The sequence below is a fragment of the Danio rerio genome, chromosome 6 (genome assembly GCF_052040795.2).
Source record: "Danio rerio strain M-AB ecotype USA chromosome 6, GRCz13ab, whole genome shotgun sequence".
Classification (NCBI taxonomy): Eukaryota; Metazoa; Chordata; class Actinopteri; order Cypriniformes; family Danionidae; genus Danio; species Danio rerio.
In genome coordinates, this window is record NC_141026.1 from 17,120,811 (window position 1) to 17,139,785 (window position 18,975).

The 18,975-nt window shown below is 32.9% G+C and overlaps 1 protein-coding gene across 12 annotated transcripts in view; it reads right to left on the bottom strand.

Moving 5' to 3' along the window:
• The window catches only part of agap1 (ArfGAP with GTPase domain, ankyrin repeat and PH domain 1), a 351,020-nt gene that overhangs the window by 121,607 nt on the left and 210,438 nt on the right, over nt 1-18,975 (bottom strand). For all 12 annotated transcript variants that reach the window (XR_015493378.1, XR_015493377.1, XR_015493379.1 and 9 more), the window contains 2 exons: nt 4,370-4,497; nt 927-1,082 (listed from right to left, as the gene is read on the bottom strand). Coding sequence is in view for 8 of the 12 variants with exons in the window: in XM_087256868.1 (XP_087112994.1) it covers nt 927-1,082; nt 4,370-4,497 (284 nt within the window). In the remaining 4 variants the exon portion in view is untranslated. The remainder of the gene's footprint in view (nt 1-926; nt 1,083-4,369; nt 4,498-18,975) is intronic.

The window sequence follows — 18,975 nt, forward strand, 5'->3', positions numbered from 1 at the left end:
AAACAATGCATCAAAGGAAATGTTGTTCTACACATCCAAGACTTTGATAAAAGGTAAAAAATAAATAAATAAATCCAATACACAATTATTTACTATATTGAAAATACGTCATTTTTGTTTCTTTTTCACCAAATCAGTGACATCATTCATGAATTTGGCAAACAGTTAAAATCCTGTAATTTTCAAATTAATTTAGTAGTTTTGATCAGGACTGAGGTTGATTAAAAGATTTATGCAAAAAAAATGTTAAAAAATATTGATCTGAAGCATTTTTACAGAAGTTTAATTTAGTTGACTTTTTCATCCCTAACAAAAAAGGGTAGTAAATTTGCCCAGAGAGTATTGTTGAGTCCTTAAAAAAATAAAATAAAAATCAAGGCATTTTCTCAAAATATGTGTCAAAATAACATGTGTCACTAAAAATCATTCTGCTAGCTGAAACACAGAAAAGTTATGGCCAATTTAAGACTCAAAATCATCCCAGAGGGGATGAAAACATTCCCACCACACAAAAAGGTTAAAACAAAAAGGGTTTTGAAATAGCAGCAATAACATTACGACTAATAATGTTACTATTGTTTCAAATGCATCTTATTAAAAAAAAATCTACTTTGGTGGGCAACTTTTGGTAAAACTTCTTTAAAAAAAAAAAACATTCCATTATACAGACACAAACACAATTAATATTATATATCTGATATATCTGATATATCTGCTATATATATATATATATATATATATATATATATATATATATATATATATATATATATATATATATATACACATACATATATATATCAAGGCATTTTCTCAAAATATGTGTCAAAATAACATGTGTCACTAAAATATATATATAATATGGTTAAGTTCAAAGACTAATCAATAAGCGCAAATCTTTCGACCTAACGTGAGAGCAGACTGACCGTGAAGAGGTTGGAGCGTCGTTTGGACTGTTTGCGGACGGGTGTAGGTGTGTTGGCAGTTTGTGGGACATCAATACGCAATTCCTTCTGACTGGTACTGGGAGTGGAGGGCACAGAAGACGAGTAATCGCTTAAACTCCCTCCACCATTACTGTTCTGTAAAACACACACACACACACACAACAAGAATCACATATAAAAGCAAGAAAATAATCTCACGTTACAAAGAAACGCCACAGGCCTCCTGTTTTTCTGAGCTTCTCTAAGCCGCTCTAAGCTTGGCTGCACATACACAGACTCACTTGTACACTGCTAATGACAAATCAATGAGGACTGAGCCATGTGGAAGAGGATTAGTGTTTGACCAGGGGGAAAAAATCATGTCTGCTATAGAGAAAGTGGCGCTTTTGGGGAACAAATCAAAATGTGTGTATATTACATGCTATAAACATATCTGATGCCAAAATCATGTTTGATTTTTTATTTTTATTAACTATTCATGCACTCCAAGTATCTAAGCATAATCTAAAATAAAAAGTTCCCTAACATTATTTGTCAATAAAAAAAAAAGCTACTAAAAAAGCTACTAAAAACCCTTAAGAGTGTGATACAGGTTTCTCATAATGGTCTTCAAAAACACAACACCAAAAATCAAATCAAATCATCGTCTCACAGATTTTTGTGATCAATAAATGAGTTAATTATTATCATAAATAATCTGCTTTTATTTCAACAACGGTTGACGGTTATTTCAACGTATAAGTCAACTCTTTTATTCCATGTGTGTTTTGCGAATAGATTGAGTTTTTTTATGTCTCTCTCTACTCTTTTGTGTGAGAGTACTTTAATAATCCCGCCAGGGACAAAATTAGAGCAGTAGCCTCATGATACAACAAGCACATACAAACAAAAATATCACTCAAAAACAATATTAAAAAACACAATCCAGCAGGCTTCGTAATAACTTTTGAAATATAATAATACTACTAAAAAAACATACATTTAAATGTCAAACTTGTTAAACTTTAAGATTATAAAGACTTATCCTGTAGTTGATCTTCCTGTCACTCATCAGTTATAAACCCTTAGGGGCTGATCACACCGAACGGGCTTGTATGTTCCAAAAACACGTCTTTTTTGTTGATAAGAAAAAAGAAGTGTGGTGCACTTTCTATGTCACTAGGCAACGACTGAATCAGCTGGGTATTCTGCGAGAGAGTTGATGTTGATATTGGTCAAATTTTAATATTTAATAATATTGTGAACTTAAAGATTTGTGAGTCATACAGCTCTGGATAACTCAGAACAGCAACCACAAGTCTCTCCTATATTTACAAAAGTCTCCATAGTCATCTTGTCAACACAAACACTGCTGTCACCTCAACGGAAACCCCACCTCTGCTTTCATTTGATTGGAGAATGAAAAATATGTGACTGACGTAATGTGCTTTTCTACTTAGAGTTGACTTTTTTCAACTGTAAGCGCACAGTGCGCAACAGCACAAACGCGAGACACAGCAGGCGATTAAAACGCAAGATGCGCAAGGCGCATAAGCAGTGAGCAAAACACTCGTGTCCATTTGCAAATCATTTAAAAAAGTTTCCTCTCAACAAAAAAAGTGTGTTCACTGTGATCTGCCCCTTATGCTTTAGTTCAGTGTTTCTGAACCATGTTCCTGGTGGACCACCAACACTGCATATTTTGGATGCCTCCTTTGTCTCTTACAGCTATTACAGGTCTTTCAATCTCTGCTAAGAAGCTGATGATCTGAATCTGGTGTGCCTGGTAAATATGGAAAACTGGTGGTCCTCCAGGAGGTTGAGAAACACTGCTTTAGTTGGTCTTCCTGTCAATCATCATTCTGACATCAAAAAGTCCGGTCAGCAGTCGTTTTTTTTGTTAGTTTTCAGATGCCAAATGTATTTAGTGTTTGATTGAGTTGATTTATACATGTGTTCATGACTGTTACTGTGTACAAATGTGTACTGGAATCTGTGTGACAGATTTAGCTGATGTCTGTGTTAGAATTTCAGTCTTATACGCCCGGTTTAAGGCAAAGCAGGTGTTTTGGGCTACTTTATTGAGACTCTTGTGATACTTTTTATCTTATCTGATGGTATGTTTCTGTTTGTTTTGCTATTGAATTAGATTATATGTGTGCTTTGCAAGATTAGTTTATTTCCAACTTTGTCCTTTGGCTTCTTTAGTGTAATTAGTTCCGATTAAAGTGTTGGAAAGGCTGACAATTTTGGGTTTTATTTTACAATTTTTTTTATTTGTTAGTGTAGAAGTAGCTTCAAAGGTAGTTTTGTTTTGTTAGTTTATTTTATTTGACTCCATTTTTTATTTGTTTGTGCTAAACGTTGTAATTCGTTCCTCCCCTTTCTTAAATAATGATTCATACTCTTTTGTTTATACATTTAGAAAAGACTGCAGTACATTTCCATTGTTTTGGTTTCATCTTTGATCTGCCCACACTGTCCCAAAGTTACGGTTTCAACCTTTTTAACTACACACTTTAAGACCTTCAACTTTCACACGCAGCAAAGCTCATCAGGCCCAAAAGCACTGGACCAATCAGAAGAGCCCGAAGGCAGAGCAATGGCTGCAAGCTTCTGTTTATAGTATAAAGTTGGCATGAAAATGTTTTATTTACCATTATATCATGGCAGAGGCAGCGCTGTTTGTGGCTTTATCAAGAGATCCTGAGTAACATAATGTATCTTGAACTGCTTATCACAACATTTTTTCCCCCTATTTCTAATTGTTGTTATTACATCACGTTCAATATTGCGTCACATAGACCTTGGGCTACACTGTGCTTTTTTTAAAACCCAATCCTGAGTGTCTCGCGTTTTTTAAAGGAAAGACGCATTCAGTGTGAATGAGCCCTAAAGGAGTGTGTCCACCGAAACAATGTTCTTTTTTTCTGTTGTTGTCAATAAAAGCGCAACGTTTTTAACACACCAACAGCATATCGAGGCACAAAACATGCAGTTGGAGAAGTGCTCGCAGCATTTTTAGAATATCACATTGACAACAATGGAAAAAAATAACAAGTTCTCAGCTTTGGGGAACCACTTAAGTTTACACGCGCCCTTACTATTTGTGAGGGGGTGTTTATTGTTCCACTTTTCTGCACATGATTACTATGGTTTGGTGGAGTTTTTCTCAATAAATAATTTAAAAATAAAGCTTACTTGTTTATTTAAGCAAAATCTTATGCAAAAATTTGCAACTAAATGCATACTTTGAAAGTGAAAGATATTTCTTTCTTCAATTTAAAGATATTTCTTTCTTCAATTTAGAGTAAAATATTAAATTCAATTTTTACAGACTTTAGACTATTTCACAGTACTTCTCTGTGTAACTTTCAATTGATAAGCCTAAATAAATGACTCAACCCCAACACAATATCTAGATAAAGTGTGTGGAAACTCACCTGGCTGATATGCACTGCAGACACTGGCGCTGCGCAGACGGAGGAGTGGCTTGGAGAATTGGGCAGGGACTTACAGGGTCCGATTGACAGCTGCTGCTTCTTCCGGATGGCAACTACTTTCTGAGCCACTGCAATCATAAAGAATGGAAAAGATCAGGGGGAAGTTTATACGCCCTGAAAAAACACCAACAGTAAGCGTGCAGAAAAAAAAAAAACAACGTCAGTTGTGTAGTAAGACGGTTAAAGTGGTCCACTTCATTACCCCTCATGAGAGCGTGTATGGAATCACTAACCCAGACCACCCCTAATTCACCCATCACTCTCCTCCACTCGCCTCGCTCTCAAAGCCTCCAAGGCCCATTATTTCAACATTTTCCCTCCCTAGTCCATTTCTTTTTTTCCCTCGATGCTTTGCCCGTGCCAGGAAAAGGGCGGCGTCAGTCAATCGCTCGCCTCTGTCCATATCGATCGCTTGACGGCCCCTGTGGCAATATGAGCCCGGCCTGCCAAGAGATGTTCAACCACTTTGTCATCTCACGACTAACGACATTGATCCCATCATGTGGAGAGAGAAGCTTACGGAGAACGGCTCATTTTTTAACCCATAAATCCTTTAAAACCGACACTGGTGAGGGGGGAAGAAAAGTAGCGAGTACATTTTTATTCCCTCTCAGAGTTTAACAGTAACTCTTAAGTTGAGAACTGTCAACGCAGAAATTATATTCTCAGATTTAACACAAATAATAGTGATTAGACCTGATTTCACTTTGAGACTCAAAAAAAAATAAAAACTCGCCCTCTAGTGTTTAGAAACTTCCGGAAAGCTTTAAACCGAAGTGGCCCTTAGGAGACAGGAGAGAGTTAACAGCTCAAGTGCCTAGAACTCAATTACTGCAGCTCCCAATAAATAGGGCCGGCTCTCATTCCGTTGTAAATGAAGTCATTGTTTTAATTGGACCTATTAAATGTCTGAGTTTTAATGATGATTCCGTCATAAACATTTACCTTCAGGTGAGAGAGCACTGTCCAAGGGCAAACGCCACACCACTCAGCTCAAAAATGCTACTTCCATGCTTTTCCTGTCCCATCTGCTGCTCTGACACAAGCGCTGTACAGCTGTGTTTGCTTAGAGTCGTCGTGACACGCTACCACGCTAATCGGCTAATTATAATCATAAACGAGCTTCTCCTCTCATTTAGACAAACAAGAGGAAAAAGGCAGCCGCATCAGCGGTATCGTTACACGTACTGTTGAATGGCAATAATTAAAGTGCCCACTATTTTTTTTAATATTGTTTTTCCAGGAATTTTTACATTTAATGAAAGTAGTCAAACGATACAATCATTACAAATATTTTAATCCGTTAGCTAATTAAAATAAATCAATTATATAAGACAAAATACTAAACTTTTCCTCAAAAGATGCATGTGATGTTTGAACTACTTTGAAAAGTTAAAAAAGTGCAACAGTCTGACAACCATATAATTTTTATGGTCATTTATTAATGTGTTTAATTTAATATTAACCTCAACTAAAGAGACTGGTGGACACAATGTTTTAAGCACAACTCTATTCTTGGTTTAATTTTGGAGACCGCTAATCAGAGATCATTCTCAATATTCAGCTGTGGCCTGTATTTATTTTTAATGCATTTGATTGCCATAAAGGTGTCAGAAAGTTTAACCTGGTGATATAAAATCAATCTGCTGCAGCTGACGCTATTGCTGTGTTGTTAATCTAACATTAACCCACTGATCCTATGAAAACAATTTAAAGGCTAATGGCTTTTTACTTGCATGTTGTTTTATTATTAAAAACTACTACTTTTATCCTCTGTGGGTTATGGCTACACTATAGTAAATTTCTATAACTTTCGGAAATCACTAAGCAACCTACTATCATTGTCCCACGACCCCCCAGGGGGTCCCAAACCCCACTTTGGTTACCACTGACCTAGACTACAGACTTCCTTAACCCTTCCCTGAACCAAACCAATGGTGTACATCAAAACAAATAAGAGATCAGTGCACTGCATTCACAGTTTTACCTTGATTTTGCATTGCTTTTATCGCTTTTGTAGAACCTATCATGGACTTGAACTTCGTTAATTTTGTATAAATTCAATAAACAAAGTGATCTACTGAGCAAACTGAAAATTTGTCCATTTAGAAATAGATAGGTGAGTAAAATGTATTCAATTAGAAATCATAGAAATAGTCATTTTAATTATCACTTATTTTGTGATTTTATTTGGTACTAAAGAACTGCAAAAAACAATACTTTATTCGTCAAAATGTCCCTATAAATAGAAATAGTGTGAAAAAGTAAAATATATTTGTTGAAGCAGTACGATTTTGCGCTTTTACAAAAAAATAGGCTGAAGCACTATTCCAATAGACCTGCGTTGTTATAATAAGTGGACATGGCAACATTAAAAAAGTGTGCTCTGTGAAGCTGCCTGCTAAACAAACAAAAAACACACACACACACACACAACTTTAAATCAATGGGGATTTAGTTTTAAGCATTGCCTAGAATAAATCCATGGCTGATGTAATATTAATTCGGTCAAAAAATAGCAGTAATGTGCAGCGCAAGATTCCGGAACATTTCAGGAGCAAGTCATGTTTTGTACTCACAAAAATGATGATGTAGGCAATTAATTTGCATATTTAAATATGCCTGTCACTCTTTGACTTCACAGTGCATACAGTATGTGTCTTTATGTGTACTGTGTACTTTATTACAGTGTGATGGAAGTTTATGACCTTAATGTTTTATACTTCATGTTCTTTCAAATATATAGAAATCAATATTCGTCATTGAAAATAATGTTTTAATTATGTCTGTAAGCATTATATTGACAGACTGGTAAAAATGTACATTAACAGACTCATTTAAAAATAATAATGTGATTTGACCCTTATGTTAACAGCAATGCAGTTCACAAACCTATAGTTGTGTTTCATGAAAACACTTAAACTAAAATATATAACCCCTTATTTTTCTGGAGACCCTTATAATGTCCATTCATAATAAGTCAAGCCATTTAAGTATTATTGGACAATAGCACTGCAAGAGCGTGGAGGTGGTGAGAGATATATGTCCACAGATCCCTTTCAAGACGTCCCTGCTGTATTTTACTTTAAGTGTTAAGAGCAGTTATGATAAGACTGGGTTAAATATTTAAACTGCACAGCTAATACAATTTAACTTTGACTATCAATCTTGGCTCCCCTGTGAGAGGCAGCCATTTATCCTGCCGGAAACATTTGCCGTTTGATCAGATTTATGGCAGGAGGCCTGAACAGCGCAGAGAGCAGCAGAAGCAGCGCAGGCATCAGAGAACAGCACCTTTAACTCCATCAGAGCTACTTTTTTAGTCTGATTCAGAGAATCGTGGATACTATTAAAGCCAATGAAATATGCTCAGCTATAGTGGTTGAAATCTGTCAGTAGTTGTTGTCACTTGCCATTAATTGGAATAAATCATTGGTGCCATAGTTAGGACAAATTGGTAATCAACAGAAGAGCTGCAAGATATATAAAGTAACATTTTAATAGTTAACTTTTCTACCATTTTTACTGGGTAATAGAAATTACAGGACTTTTACCATATTTCTGAAACAGTTTGTGCAGAGTAAAAGATTCTAGTGTTCTTTGTTTCACAATAAAAGAGTATCTCAGTCTTTCTGCTTCAAACTCCATTTTAAATGAAATCTGTTTTATGCAATTAATTTTGAAATTTACTCCAGAGTGAACATTTCAATGACAGCAAACTCTCTCCTCCTAACTTTTTAGAGGTCACATTCCAAACTTCATTCCAAAATTCAGTGACTATAACCATTAGGATTACAATGCAAACTTTTATAGTATTAAGGTTTCCTATTCTTATATATATACATACATACATACATTATATAATTGCATACATACATATAAATATATATTTTTAAAATACAGGGTTTTGAAATTCACACAGCTGCATATCAATTAATAAACCAATGTATGATTCATAGGTTATATTCCACTCCAAACTTAATAAAAACATACAAACATAATATAGAATACCATAGACCACCTTTTACATTTGTTTGCATGGTTTTTACAAATACCGTTACTCAAACTCATTTGACAAAAGTTACTCAACTTTTTCATTCCTTATTTAATTCAATTTTAGCCCGTTTGGTTATTAGATTGAATGTTTGAGACTGCAACCTCAAGCTTGAATGCACAATAGACTAACCAATGACTGACATGTGTGAGATTTCTAGTGTGAGACCATCAGTGAAACATCTTATTACTTTATGAATCATCAGCCTGCACGATTCAGTGTGTCCCAAATCTCAGTTTGGGTATATGTAGTTTAAATTTACCTTGAAATGCATTGCATTTAGAAAGAAAGAAGGTCTAGAGGGAATATAGAAGAAAGTATGGAAAGACATACAGTATGGATGGAAGAATGAATGAATATTACATGATGGAAGGATGGATGAATATTACAGGATGGATGGATGGATAGAAAGATGGATGGGAACATTTTAAAAATGAAATAAAAAAGGGATACAGCTGGAAAATAAGGGGAAAACAGACAATGGACGAAAGAATGGATGGATGGATGGATGAATGGATGAAATTGTGGATAATACATGGAATGAATAAATGAGTAATGACAGTTTAAATGGACGAATGGCTGAAAGGATGGATGCAGATAAGAAGGGATTTAGATAAGAAAAGGGAAAATGGATAGACAGATAGATGGATGGATGGATGGATGGATGGATGGATGGTGGATGTGTGGATAATACACAAAGATGGATGGATGTACGAAAGGATGGATAAACGGATGGATGAACAAATGGATGGATGAACAGATGGATGAAATTGTGGATAATACATGGGAAAATGAAAGAAGAGGGGATAAAAATATGAAAATGAGAAAATAAATGGATTAATGAAACATAGGATGGATGAATGGATGGATGGATTGATGGATGGATGGATGGATGGATGGATGGATGGACTGATGGATGAACGGATAGATGAACAGATAGATGAACAATACATGGAAAGAATAAGGGAGCGATGGGAGGATAGATGGAAGGAAGGATGGATGAATGATACATGACATAGATGGATGGATGTTAATACAATTAATATAAAAAATGAAAACTTACAGTAGATGGTGTTGAAGAATACCATCCATCATGGAATATTCTCAAGATGCTTTAAACTACACACATCTGTTCATCAGGTAATCATCAATACACACTAGAAATCCCCTTCCATAACCTCGTTCTAACATGTCTTATTGGCTTGGTGCATTGCTATGTCTATTCATTCCCTCAATTACACTATGCCAAGGTCAACAGATCAGAGAACCTGCTGAACAAAGACCAGGACCCCCGGCTCTGCAACACAGGTTATGACCTCTCTTCTAAACACTGAGCGGATACAACAGCCTGACCTTTATCCTCAACCCCCAGAGAGAAACCAGCAAAGACAGGAAAAAAGACAAGAGCCTACACTGTGCAAGAAGTAGGAATGGACAGAGCAGGTAAATGGGACTAAATAAAGACACGGGTGGGTTTATTAGGCTGCTGTCAGAGCGGTAAGCAGCAGAGTGCTATAAATATTAGCTAATGAGTTGGAGGACAGCAAAGCAGATGAAGCACCCGCCAGGAAATCTTGCAGAAAGGTCAAAGAGCTCCTGCACTTACCGTTCAGTAATTAGACCTGCTATACAAGACACAAAATACACACTCAAGAAAACGCAGACTTCCAGCCACACAAAACCCAAGAAAACTTAAGTCGGATGGAGGGAGTTAAAAAAGTGATAGTTATGGCATACTGAGAGCTATTTTATTCTGCATCCATTACTAAGATACATTGATCTGATTGAAAAGTAGTGAATCCAGACATGGTAATTGGGAAAATGCAAGAGAACTGTAGTGCTTTTCAAATTTACAGCATCATCATAACAAATAAACAGTATTATGAGGATTGTGATCAAATTCTCTACATATTCAAAAAATAAATGAACCATCCCACTTTCTTTAATGCAATAAAACAGTATTACAGTGGGTCTTGGGGTAGGAAAGATGTAAAGACGCTACAAATAACTGGTCAACGGCAAATTGATGATGCAAAACGTGACCACCACGGTCGGAAATTAACAGGGATTAAAGTGTCATTAAAATTAACACAAGAATGTCATCGAAATGAATAAAGATATGGCAAAAAAAGTTTAGGATAAACAATTAGGGCTGTTTCATTTGAAATCAATCAGGAAAAAAATGAAATAAATCATCAGCATTACATTTAGATCACCATTTGCAGAATATTTTACTTGTTTTAGAGAAAAACTCGTTTAGTTTTGACATTATTTCTGAAAAGAAGACAATATTTTTTTACTCGTCTAGAAAATAGGCTCAAATAAAAGGATTTTAGCTGCTTGTTAAAAATATTTATTTAGAATGAGGTGAAACAATATTTTGGAGATTTTTTAAGGCAATGATTTATGGTCCATCCACTTTAATGTGTTATGTTAACGGGATCGATTTGTGTTGGGACAACATGAATGACTTGTGATACAGCATTTTTTTACAGTGCGCTTCTTGATTTAAGAATTTTTATATATTGAAACTAGAAATGAGACAAAAACTCTGACAAATTTTCTTGGGTTTTTTGTGCTTACTGACTAAATTCTGCATACTCGTAAATTTTCATAAGACACAAGACAGTGGTTCTCAAACTGTTGTATGTGTACTATTAGTGGAACGCGGGTTTACTTCTAGTTGTACGCGCAGGAATCACTGAATAATGAAAAAAAAAATGAATACAATTTTAATAATTTGATGCATACAATAACACCAATGTGATCAGCACTGGCTGTTCTCTAAAGCCTACAATAAAAGCTCTGTGCTTAGAATTTTTACTTTAGTTCATCGTGTCATCAGCTGCTAAAAATCATTCCAAATGATGCAGAACTAGAGAAAGGTGCGTGGTGCTTGCAATGCAGATACGCGCTAGAGCAATTGGTCCCCAACCCTATAGATCAATTGGTAACAGGTCGTATAAAAAATCTTTAACTATTTCCATTTTATTTATTATCTAAGACTGAAGGATCCTTTATTTTGATAAATCTTTAATTTGGAAAAAGGACAGTATTCTGTTGTTACATCTCGGTCACCTGAGCATCCAAATTTAACGCACAGCCTAGAAAAATGAGTAATAACTGTAGCATGACGCGCTCGCGTATTCCAGGCGTACTCAGTTGAAAACATCTTAACTTTTCAGAATGCTGCACTTGTCATGTGACAAGAACCGACTGATCAGCTTCATATTTTGTATGGACTATATATTTTCAGTAGACTAATTATCTCAGACAAACACAGAACACCCAGACACTGCAGTGCTTTTTCATTTCTTTCATAAATAAAACCTGTATCAGAGTGCAGCAATGTTTTGTCAGCTTGACATCCTCTGAGAAAAACAGGATTGTCTAAAAAATTGTCTAAATTTGAATATGACTCTGCCTCGAACTGTGCAGTGCTGTAGCTGCTTAATTTGGCCAACTACGCTACTTTATTTCAATACTAGTCATTTTGGTGGTACTTGGAAATACAATTTTTTTTTTTGAGGTGGACTTGGTGGAGAACCACTGACATAAGAGATTTAATTTGCAGCAATTCTATCTTTTTTTCATAATTGCAGTTTCTGCATAACATGTTTTCTCTATGTAGCCATACAGTAACTGTTTATTTAATATTGGACAATATTAGATAACATTGACACTTACAAAAAGCCTGATCGTGAAAACAAGAAATTGATAGACTTATTAAAGAATGAAAATTGATTTCCAGGTGAGCCAAGTAGAATCAATCACTTTTTAATACATTAATAAGGGATATCAACTCAAGCTACACTGCATGCAAAATGTATGCGTAAATTAGCAGCTTTTCAAATTTTGTAATTCATGTTTTTTCACATCTAACATCATCTTAATGTGAGCACTTTAATGGTTAAATACATGCACATTTGTGTCAGAGCGCGGTGTTTAGTAATTATTCATATTAACCCTTGATTTGTGTAATACAGAAGTTGGTAATCAGACGGGAAACAGAAACCATATCAGAGCCGCACTATTCTAATAGCAACAGCGCGCAATATTCCTGCTGCCGCCTGTTTTTATTATTAATTAAATAACAAAAGGAGAAAATCCCTCACTGCTCTTGACTGAAAGACTTTTGTAGCTAAAGTTTTTTTTCTTACAGTGAAGGTGCTAAAAGTACAGTTTAAACATAACAGATTTAATAACTCATTTCTTTTATCTTTGCCATGATGACCATACATAATATTTTACTAGATATTCTTCAAGATACTAGTATTTAGCTTAAAGTGACATGCAAAGGCTTAATTAGTGTAATTAGGTAAGTCATTGTATAACAGTAGTTTCTTCTGCAGACAATCAAAAATATATATTGCTTAAAGGGGCTAATAATATTGAGCTATTAAAATAGATTTCAAAATATTTAAACCTGCTTTTATTCTAGCCGAAATAAAACAAATAATCCTTTTTTCCAGAAGAAAAAATATTATAGGAAATACGGTGAAAAAATCCTCCGTTAAACATCATTTGGGAAATATTTATGTATAAAAAAAAAAATTCACAGAAGGACAAACAATTTTGACTTCAACTGATAATCGTTTTGAATAATCGTGATTACAATACTGACCAAAATAATCGTGATTATGATTTTTCCCCTAATCGTGCAGGCCGAGTTTAAAATGAAACATTGTTTGGATTCGTTTTCTACAAAAACGGTGTAATAAACTGCCAGAACATTTTCTGTTATTTACAGACTTATTTCTCTCTATATTATTTCTTCTAAATTATAATATTTCAAACTACTAAAATGTCAATTAAAGGCACTTTGTTAAACTGTAGAGTTGAATTTAACATCAAAAGTCAACAGAGCAGAAACCAAGGTCCATTAATGCAATTTATGCAATCATAAATAAACGAAAAATGCTTTTGAATCACAAAATACAGACACTGTATTAACATTAAAATTAACAGATTTTGTTTTACAGTGTAGTGTTAAACATTTAACTTTTTCAGGGTTTTTCAAATGATATAAGAGCAAATCAGGACTCAAATAACAATTCACAAAACATTAAGTAACTCTTGTGTTAGCAGATATACTGTAGTGTCGTAAAGATGGAAATTATCATGCTGTAGGAAAATATCACAATATTTACACCAAAAGTTGCTTAATAATTGCAACAAAACATTTAATTACGCAATCTTAACTTTACAGTTCATCCATTTGTTACAGTACATTCGTGTTTTAATTTGGATTTATGCAGACACACTAATTCTTTTCATTTTGAGTGACAAATATTACAAATCACAACTATAACATCATTACCTCCAATTCCACATTTAAAAAAATTACATTTGTTGCTTCAATAAACTATTTACTTAAACATTTTATGTTCAATGCACTTAAATTTGTAAATACTAATAAGTTAACTTAATTCTTTCATGTTTTCCCAATACAAATCGATTGTGTGGAATCCAACATTTTTTTAAAGGGTAAATCCATTACAAATATATTTTACATTCAAAAATAAAGTGACGTTCAAGCCGACAAGCCAATGGAAGAGACCGAGATATAAACAGAGAGATAGAAAACGAGAGAGGAAGTGCAGAGCAGACCTCGTTAGCTGTTAACGAACGCTAACAAAGCTCTACATCCTCACTCTGACATTGTGACAAGCCAGCCAGCGCGAGGGAAAGGATGGGGAGGGGGGTAATTAGGATAATTAAATTAGCACGCTGATGGACGCAGGCTGGGGAGCTGTCAGGACCCCTCACCTCCACACAAGAACAACTGACAAACACATACACACACTCTGCAGGCCTGGACATACACACACGCACACAAGCATCTACAGTGCATGCGAGCGGTAAACTAGTGAATATAGTTTTTGGGAAACAATTTAGTTCTGATAATAAGGTTGTGCTATAAAAATCCAGTGAAAACTGAGCAAGAGGTTTTTTTTTTTTCATTTGCTTTGTTTTTATACATCATGAAGATAATGTTGTATTTGGTATTTTAATGAATATTAAGAGAGAATATTATTAAACATAATATTTTTAATAACTAATTTCTCAACGGATTTATTTTACTTTTGCCATGATGACAGTAAATAATATTTTACTAGATATTTTTCAAGACACTTCTATACAGCTTAAAGTGACATTTAAAGGCTTAACTAGGTTAATTAGTTTAACTAGGCAGGTTAGGGTAATTAGGCGAGTCATTGTATATAATGATGGTTTGTTCTGTACACTATTGAAAAATATACAGCTTAAAGAGGCAAATAATTTTGTCCTTAAAATGGTGTTTAAAAAATTAATAACTGCTTTTATTCTTGCTGTAATAAAACAAATAAGACTTTCTCCAGAAGAAAAAATATTATCAGACATACTGTAAAAATTTCCTTGCTCTGTTAAACATCAATTCCAAGGGGGGCTAATAATTTGGACTTCAACTGTATATACTTTTTCAAAATCACAGAATGTTTTTGAATGCTTTGCACAATGTAAATTTTTTTTTATTGTATTCTATATTCTATTGTACAAGTCACTATACTAAGGTTCACTTTTAAACAATCCATGAGTCCTGTCGTCATCTCAATGTCATCTGTTGTGCTTGATGCCTTCATTTAATACCCTCATTAAATAAAGAAACAAGGATCCTCTCTTAGTTAGTGTTTTGTTATAGGACCATCTTTTGTATTGTCTTTCAATGAATAATTAGATTATAAATAAAAATAAACAAATGAAATTAATAAAAAGAAAAAATATATATATATAAACAATGAATTAATTAATTCACAAATTGTTTGCAGTTCAATGTAATTCACTCCTATAATTCAAACTAAATGTAATGGGGGGAAATGTTTCTAATAAACACAAAAACAAGTAAACACAAGCAGAGACATAGGATCTACTAAGGTAAACCACTTAAAAATAATTTAAGTGCAATACTTATAATAATAATAATAATAACAACAATAATAATAATAATAATACATAAAAATAATATTAATTTGTAATAATTAAATAAAATAAATAAAAACAAAATAATAATAAATAAATAAATGCATACATACAAAAATTATTTCACGAATTGTTTGCAGTTCAATGTACTTCACTCCCACAATTCACACAAAATTTAATGTGAATTTAAAAATGTGACTAGTAAACATAAAAACACAAGTAAAGACATGCAGAGACACGGGATCTACTGTGGTAAATCACTTCTAATAAAATAAAATAAATAAATAAATAATATAAATAATATTTAATAATAATCCACATAATAAATGTGTGTGTGAATATATAATAATAATAATAATAATAATAATAATATATAATTAAAATATAAATAAATAAATAAAAACAAACAAAATAAATAAATAAATACACACACAAATTAATTCACAAATTATTTGCAGTCCAACGTAATTTACTCCCGTAGTTCACACTAAATGAAATGGGAATGAAAATGTTGCTAGCAAACATAAAAACACAAGTAAACAAACGCAGAGACACGGGAACGACTGTGGTAAACCCTCATCTGACCCTGACCGAATAAATTGCCTTACTTTATTTCTCCACTGGCCATCTCGTAAACACTTTGTTACATAAATGTATTGCAGATAACTACTGCACCAATTATTTTTAATGGTTAATGTTCTTGTTATTTGCGTGTTGCCATCTAATGTTGTATTTGGTATTTTAATGAATATTAAGAGAGAATATTATTAAACATAATATTTTTAATAACTAATTTCTCAACGGATTTATTTTACTTTTGCCATGATGACAGTAAATAATATTTTACTAGATATTTTTCAAGACACTTCTATACAGCTTAAAGTGACATTTAAAGGCTTAACTAGGTTAATTAGTTTAACTAGGCAGGTTAGGGTAATTAGGCGAGTCATTGTATATAATGATGGTTTGTTCTGTACACTATTGAAAAATATACAGCTTAAAGAGGCAAATAATTTTGTCCTTAAAATGGTGTTTAAAAAATTAATAACTGCTTTTATTCTTGCTGTAATAAAACAAATAAGACTTTCTCCAGAAGAAAAAATATTATCAGACATACTGTAAAAATTTCCTTGCTCTGTTAAACATCAATTCCAAGGGGGGCTAATAATTTGGACTTCAACTGTATATACTTTTTCAAAATCACAGAATGTTTTTGAATGCTTTGCACAATGTAAATTTTTTTTTATTGTATTCTATATTCTATTGTACAAGTCACTATACTAAGGTTCACTTTTAAACAATCCATGAGTCCTGTCGTCATCTCAATGTCATCTGTTGTGCTTGATGCCTTCATTTAATACCCTCATTAAATAAAGAAACAAGGATCCTCTCTTAGTTAGTGTTTTGTTATAGGACCATCTTTTGTATTGTCTTTCAATGAATAATTAGATTATAAATAAAAATAAACAAATGAAATTAATAAAAAGAAAAAATATATATATATAAACAATGAATTAATTAATTCACAAATTGTTTGCAGTTCAATGTAATTCACTCCTATAATTCAAACTAAATGTAATGGGGGGAAATGTTTCTAATAAACACAAAAACAAGTAAACACAAGCAGAGACATAGGATCTACTAAGGTAAACCACTTAAAAATAATTTAAGTGCAATACTTATAATAATAATAATAATAACAACAACAATAATAATAATAATACATAAAAATAATATTAATTTGTAATAATTAAATAAAATAAATAAAAACAAAATAATAATAAATAAATAAATGCATACATACAAAAATTATTTCACGAATTGTTTGCAGTTCAATGTACTTCACTCCCACAATTCACACAAAATTTAATGTGAATTTAAAAATGTGACTAGTAAACATAAAAACACAAGTAAAGACATGCAGAGACACGGGATCTACTGTGGTAAATCACTTCTAATAAAATAAAATAAATAAATAAATAATATAAATAATATTTAATAATAATCCACATAATAAATGTGTGTGTGAATATATAATAATAATAATAATAATAATAATAATATATAATTAAAATATAAATAAATAAATAAAAACAAACAAAATAAATAAATAAATACACACACAAATTAATTCACAAATTATTTGCAGTCCAACGTAATTTACTCCCGTAGTTCACACTAAATGAAATGGGAATGAAAATGTTGCTAGCAAACATAAAAACACAAGTAAACAAACGCAGAGACACGGGAACGACTGTGGTAAACCCTCATCTGACCCTGACCGAATAAATTGCCTTACTTTATTTCTCCACTGGCCATCTCGTAAACACTTTGTTACATAAATGTATTGCAGATAACTACTGCACCAATTATTTTTAATGGTTAATGTTCTTGTTATTTGCGTGTTGCCATCTCGATGAGTCTGGGAAAGCGATGCAAACTCGCTCGCCTGCATTACTTGATTTATGGCAATTCAGCTCATTATATTACTGCATGCTCAACCAAAGACAATTATCATTTATTAGAGGCAAAAGGCCATGAGGAGCCAGGGCACTGCTCTTAAACATGAGCAAACTTGTATATATAGACTTTTGTCCCATTAGGAATTATGAATTTGAGAGAGTAGTAATTGATTGTGACAGAAAGTAACCCAGGGTGATCAAACATGCATAAAACTGCAGTGTAAATCAATGGGCATGATGCTTTAAAAAAAATCTATTTTTCTGATAAACTGCACTTTCATTAATTCTCTGCTGAATCTCACGAATCAATCGAGAAAACTAACAAAGCAGAACTGCTTCAAGAAAAATTACTTGGTATTTGTATCATTCATACAAGTGTATTGTGATATGCTGTATACCATATTTAAAAGTACGACAAGATTAAAAAAATACAATAAAAAAATAAATGTTCTAATAAAAACATTGATAAAATAACTGTATTACACCACTGCATGTGAATTATTTTAAAACTATTTTTCCATGCGTTTCTAAATGGAGAGAAGATTTTTTAAACTTGTTTTTAAACATAATAGTTTTATTAATTATTTATTTTGTCTTCTGCATGAAGACAGTACATTTTATTTTTCTCCTTTTAATATAAGATATTAACATTTTTATTAAAAATTTAGTTTTTTAGGGTATTTAGGCAAAAATCATTGGATAACAGTGGTTTCTTCTGTAGATAATCTAAATTAAGGTTGCACGATATTGTAAAAAAAAATGACAGTTCAATGTTTCGTTTTTCTGCTAAATGAATATACAGTAATATCACAAGATGACTATTTAGAAAGAACCATATTTTTACATTGACTAGGAAGATTTTTTAAGAGAGTGAGCATCTTCATAAAATGTACACGGTTCTATTAATATATACACTCACCGGCCACTTTATCAGGCACATCTGTCTAACTCGTTAACGCAAATTTCTAATCAACCATGTAGACATGGTCAAAACAATCTGCTGCCGTTCAAACCGAGCATCAGAATGGGGAAGAAAGGTGATTTAAGTGCCAGATGGGCTAATCTGAGTA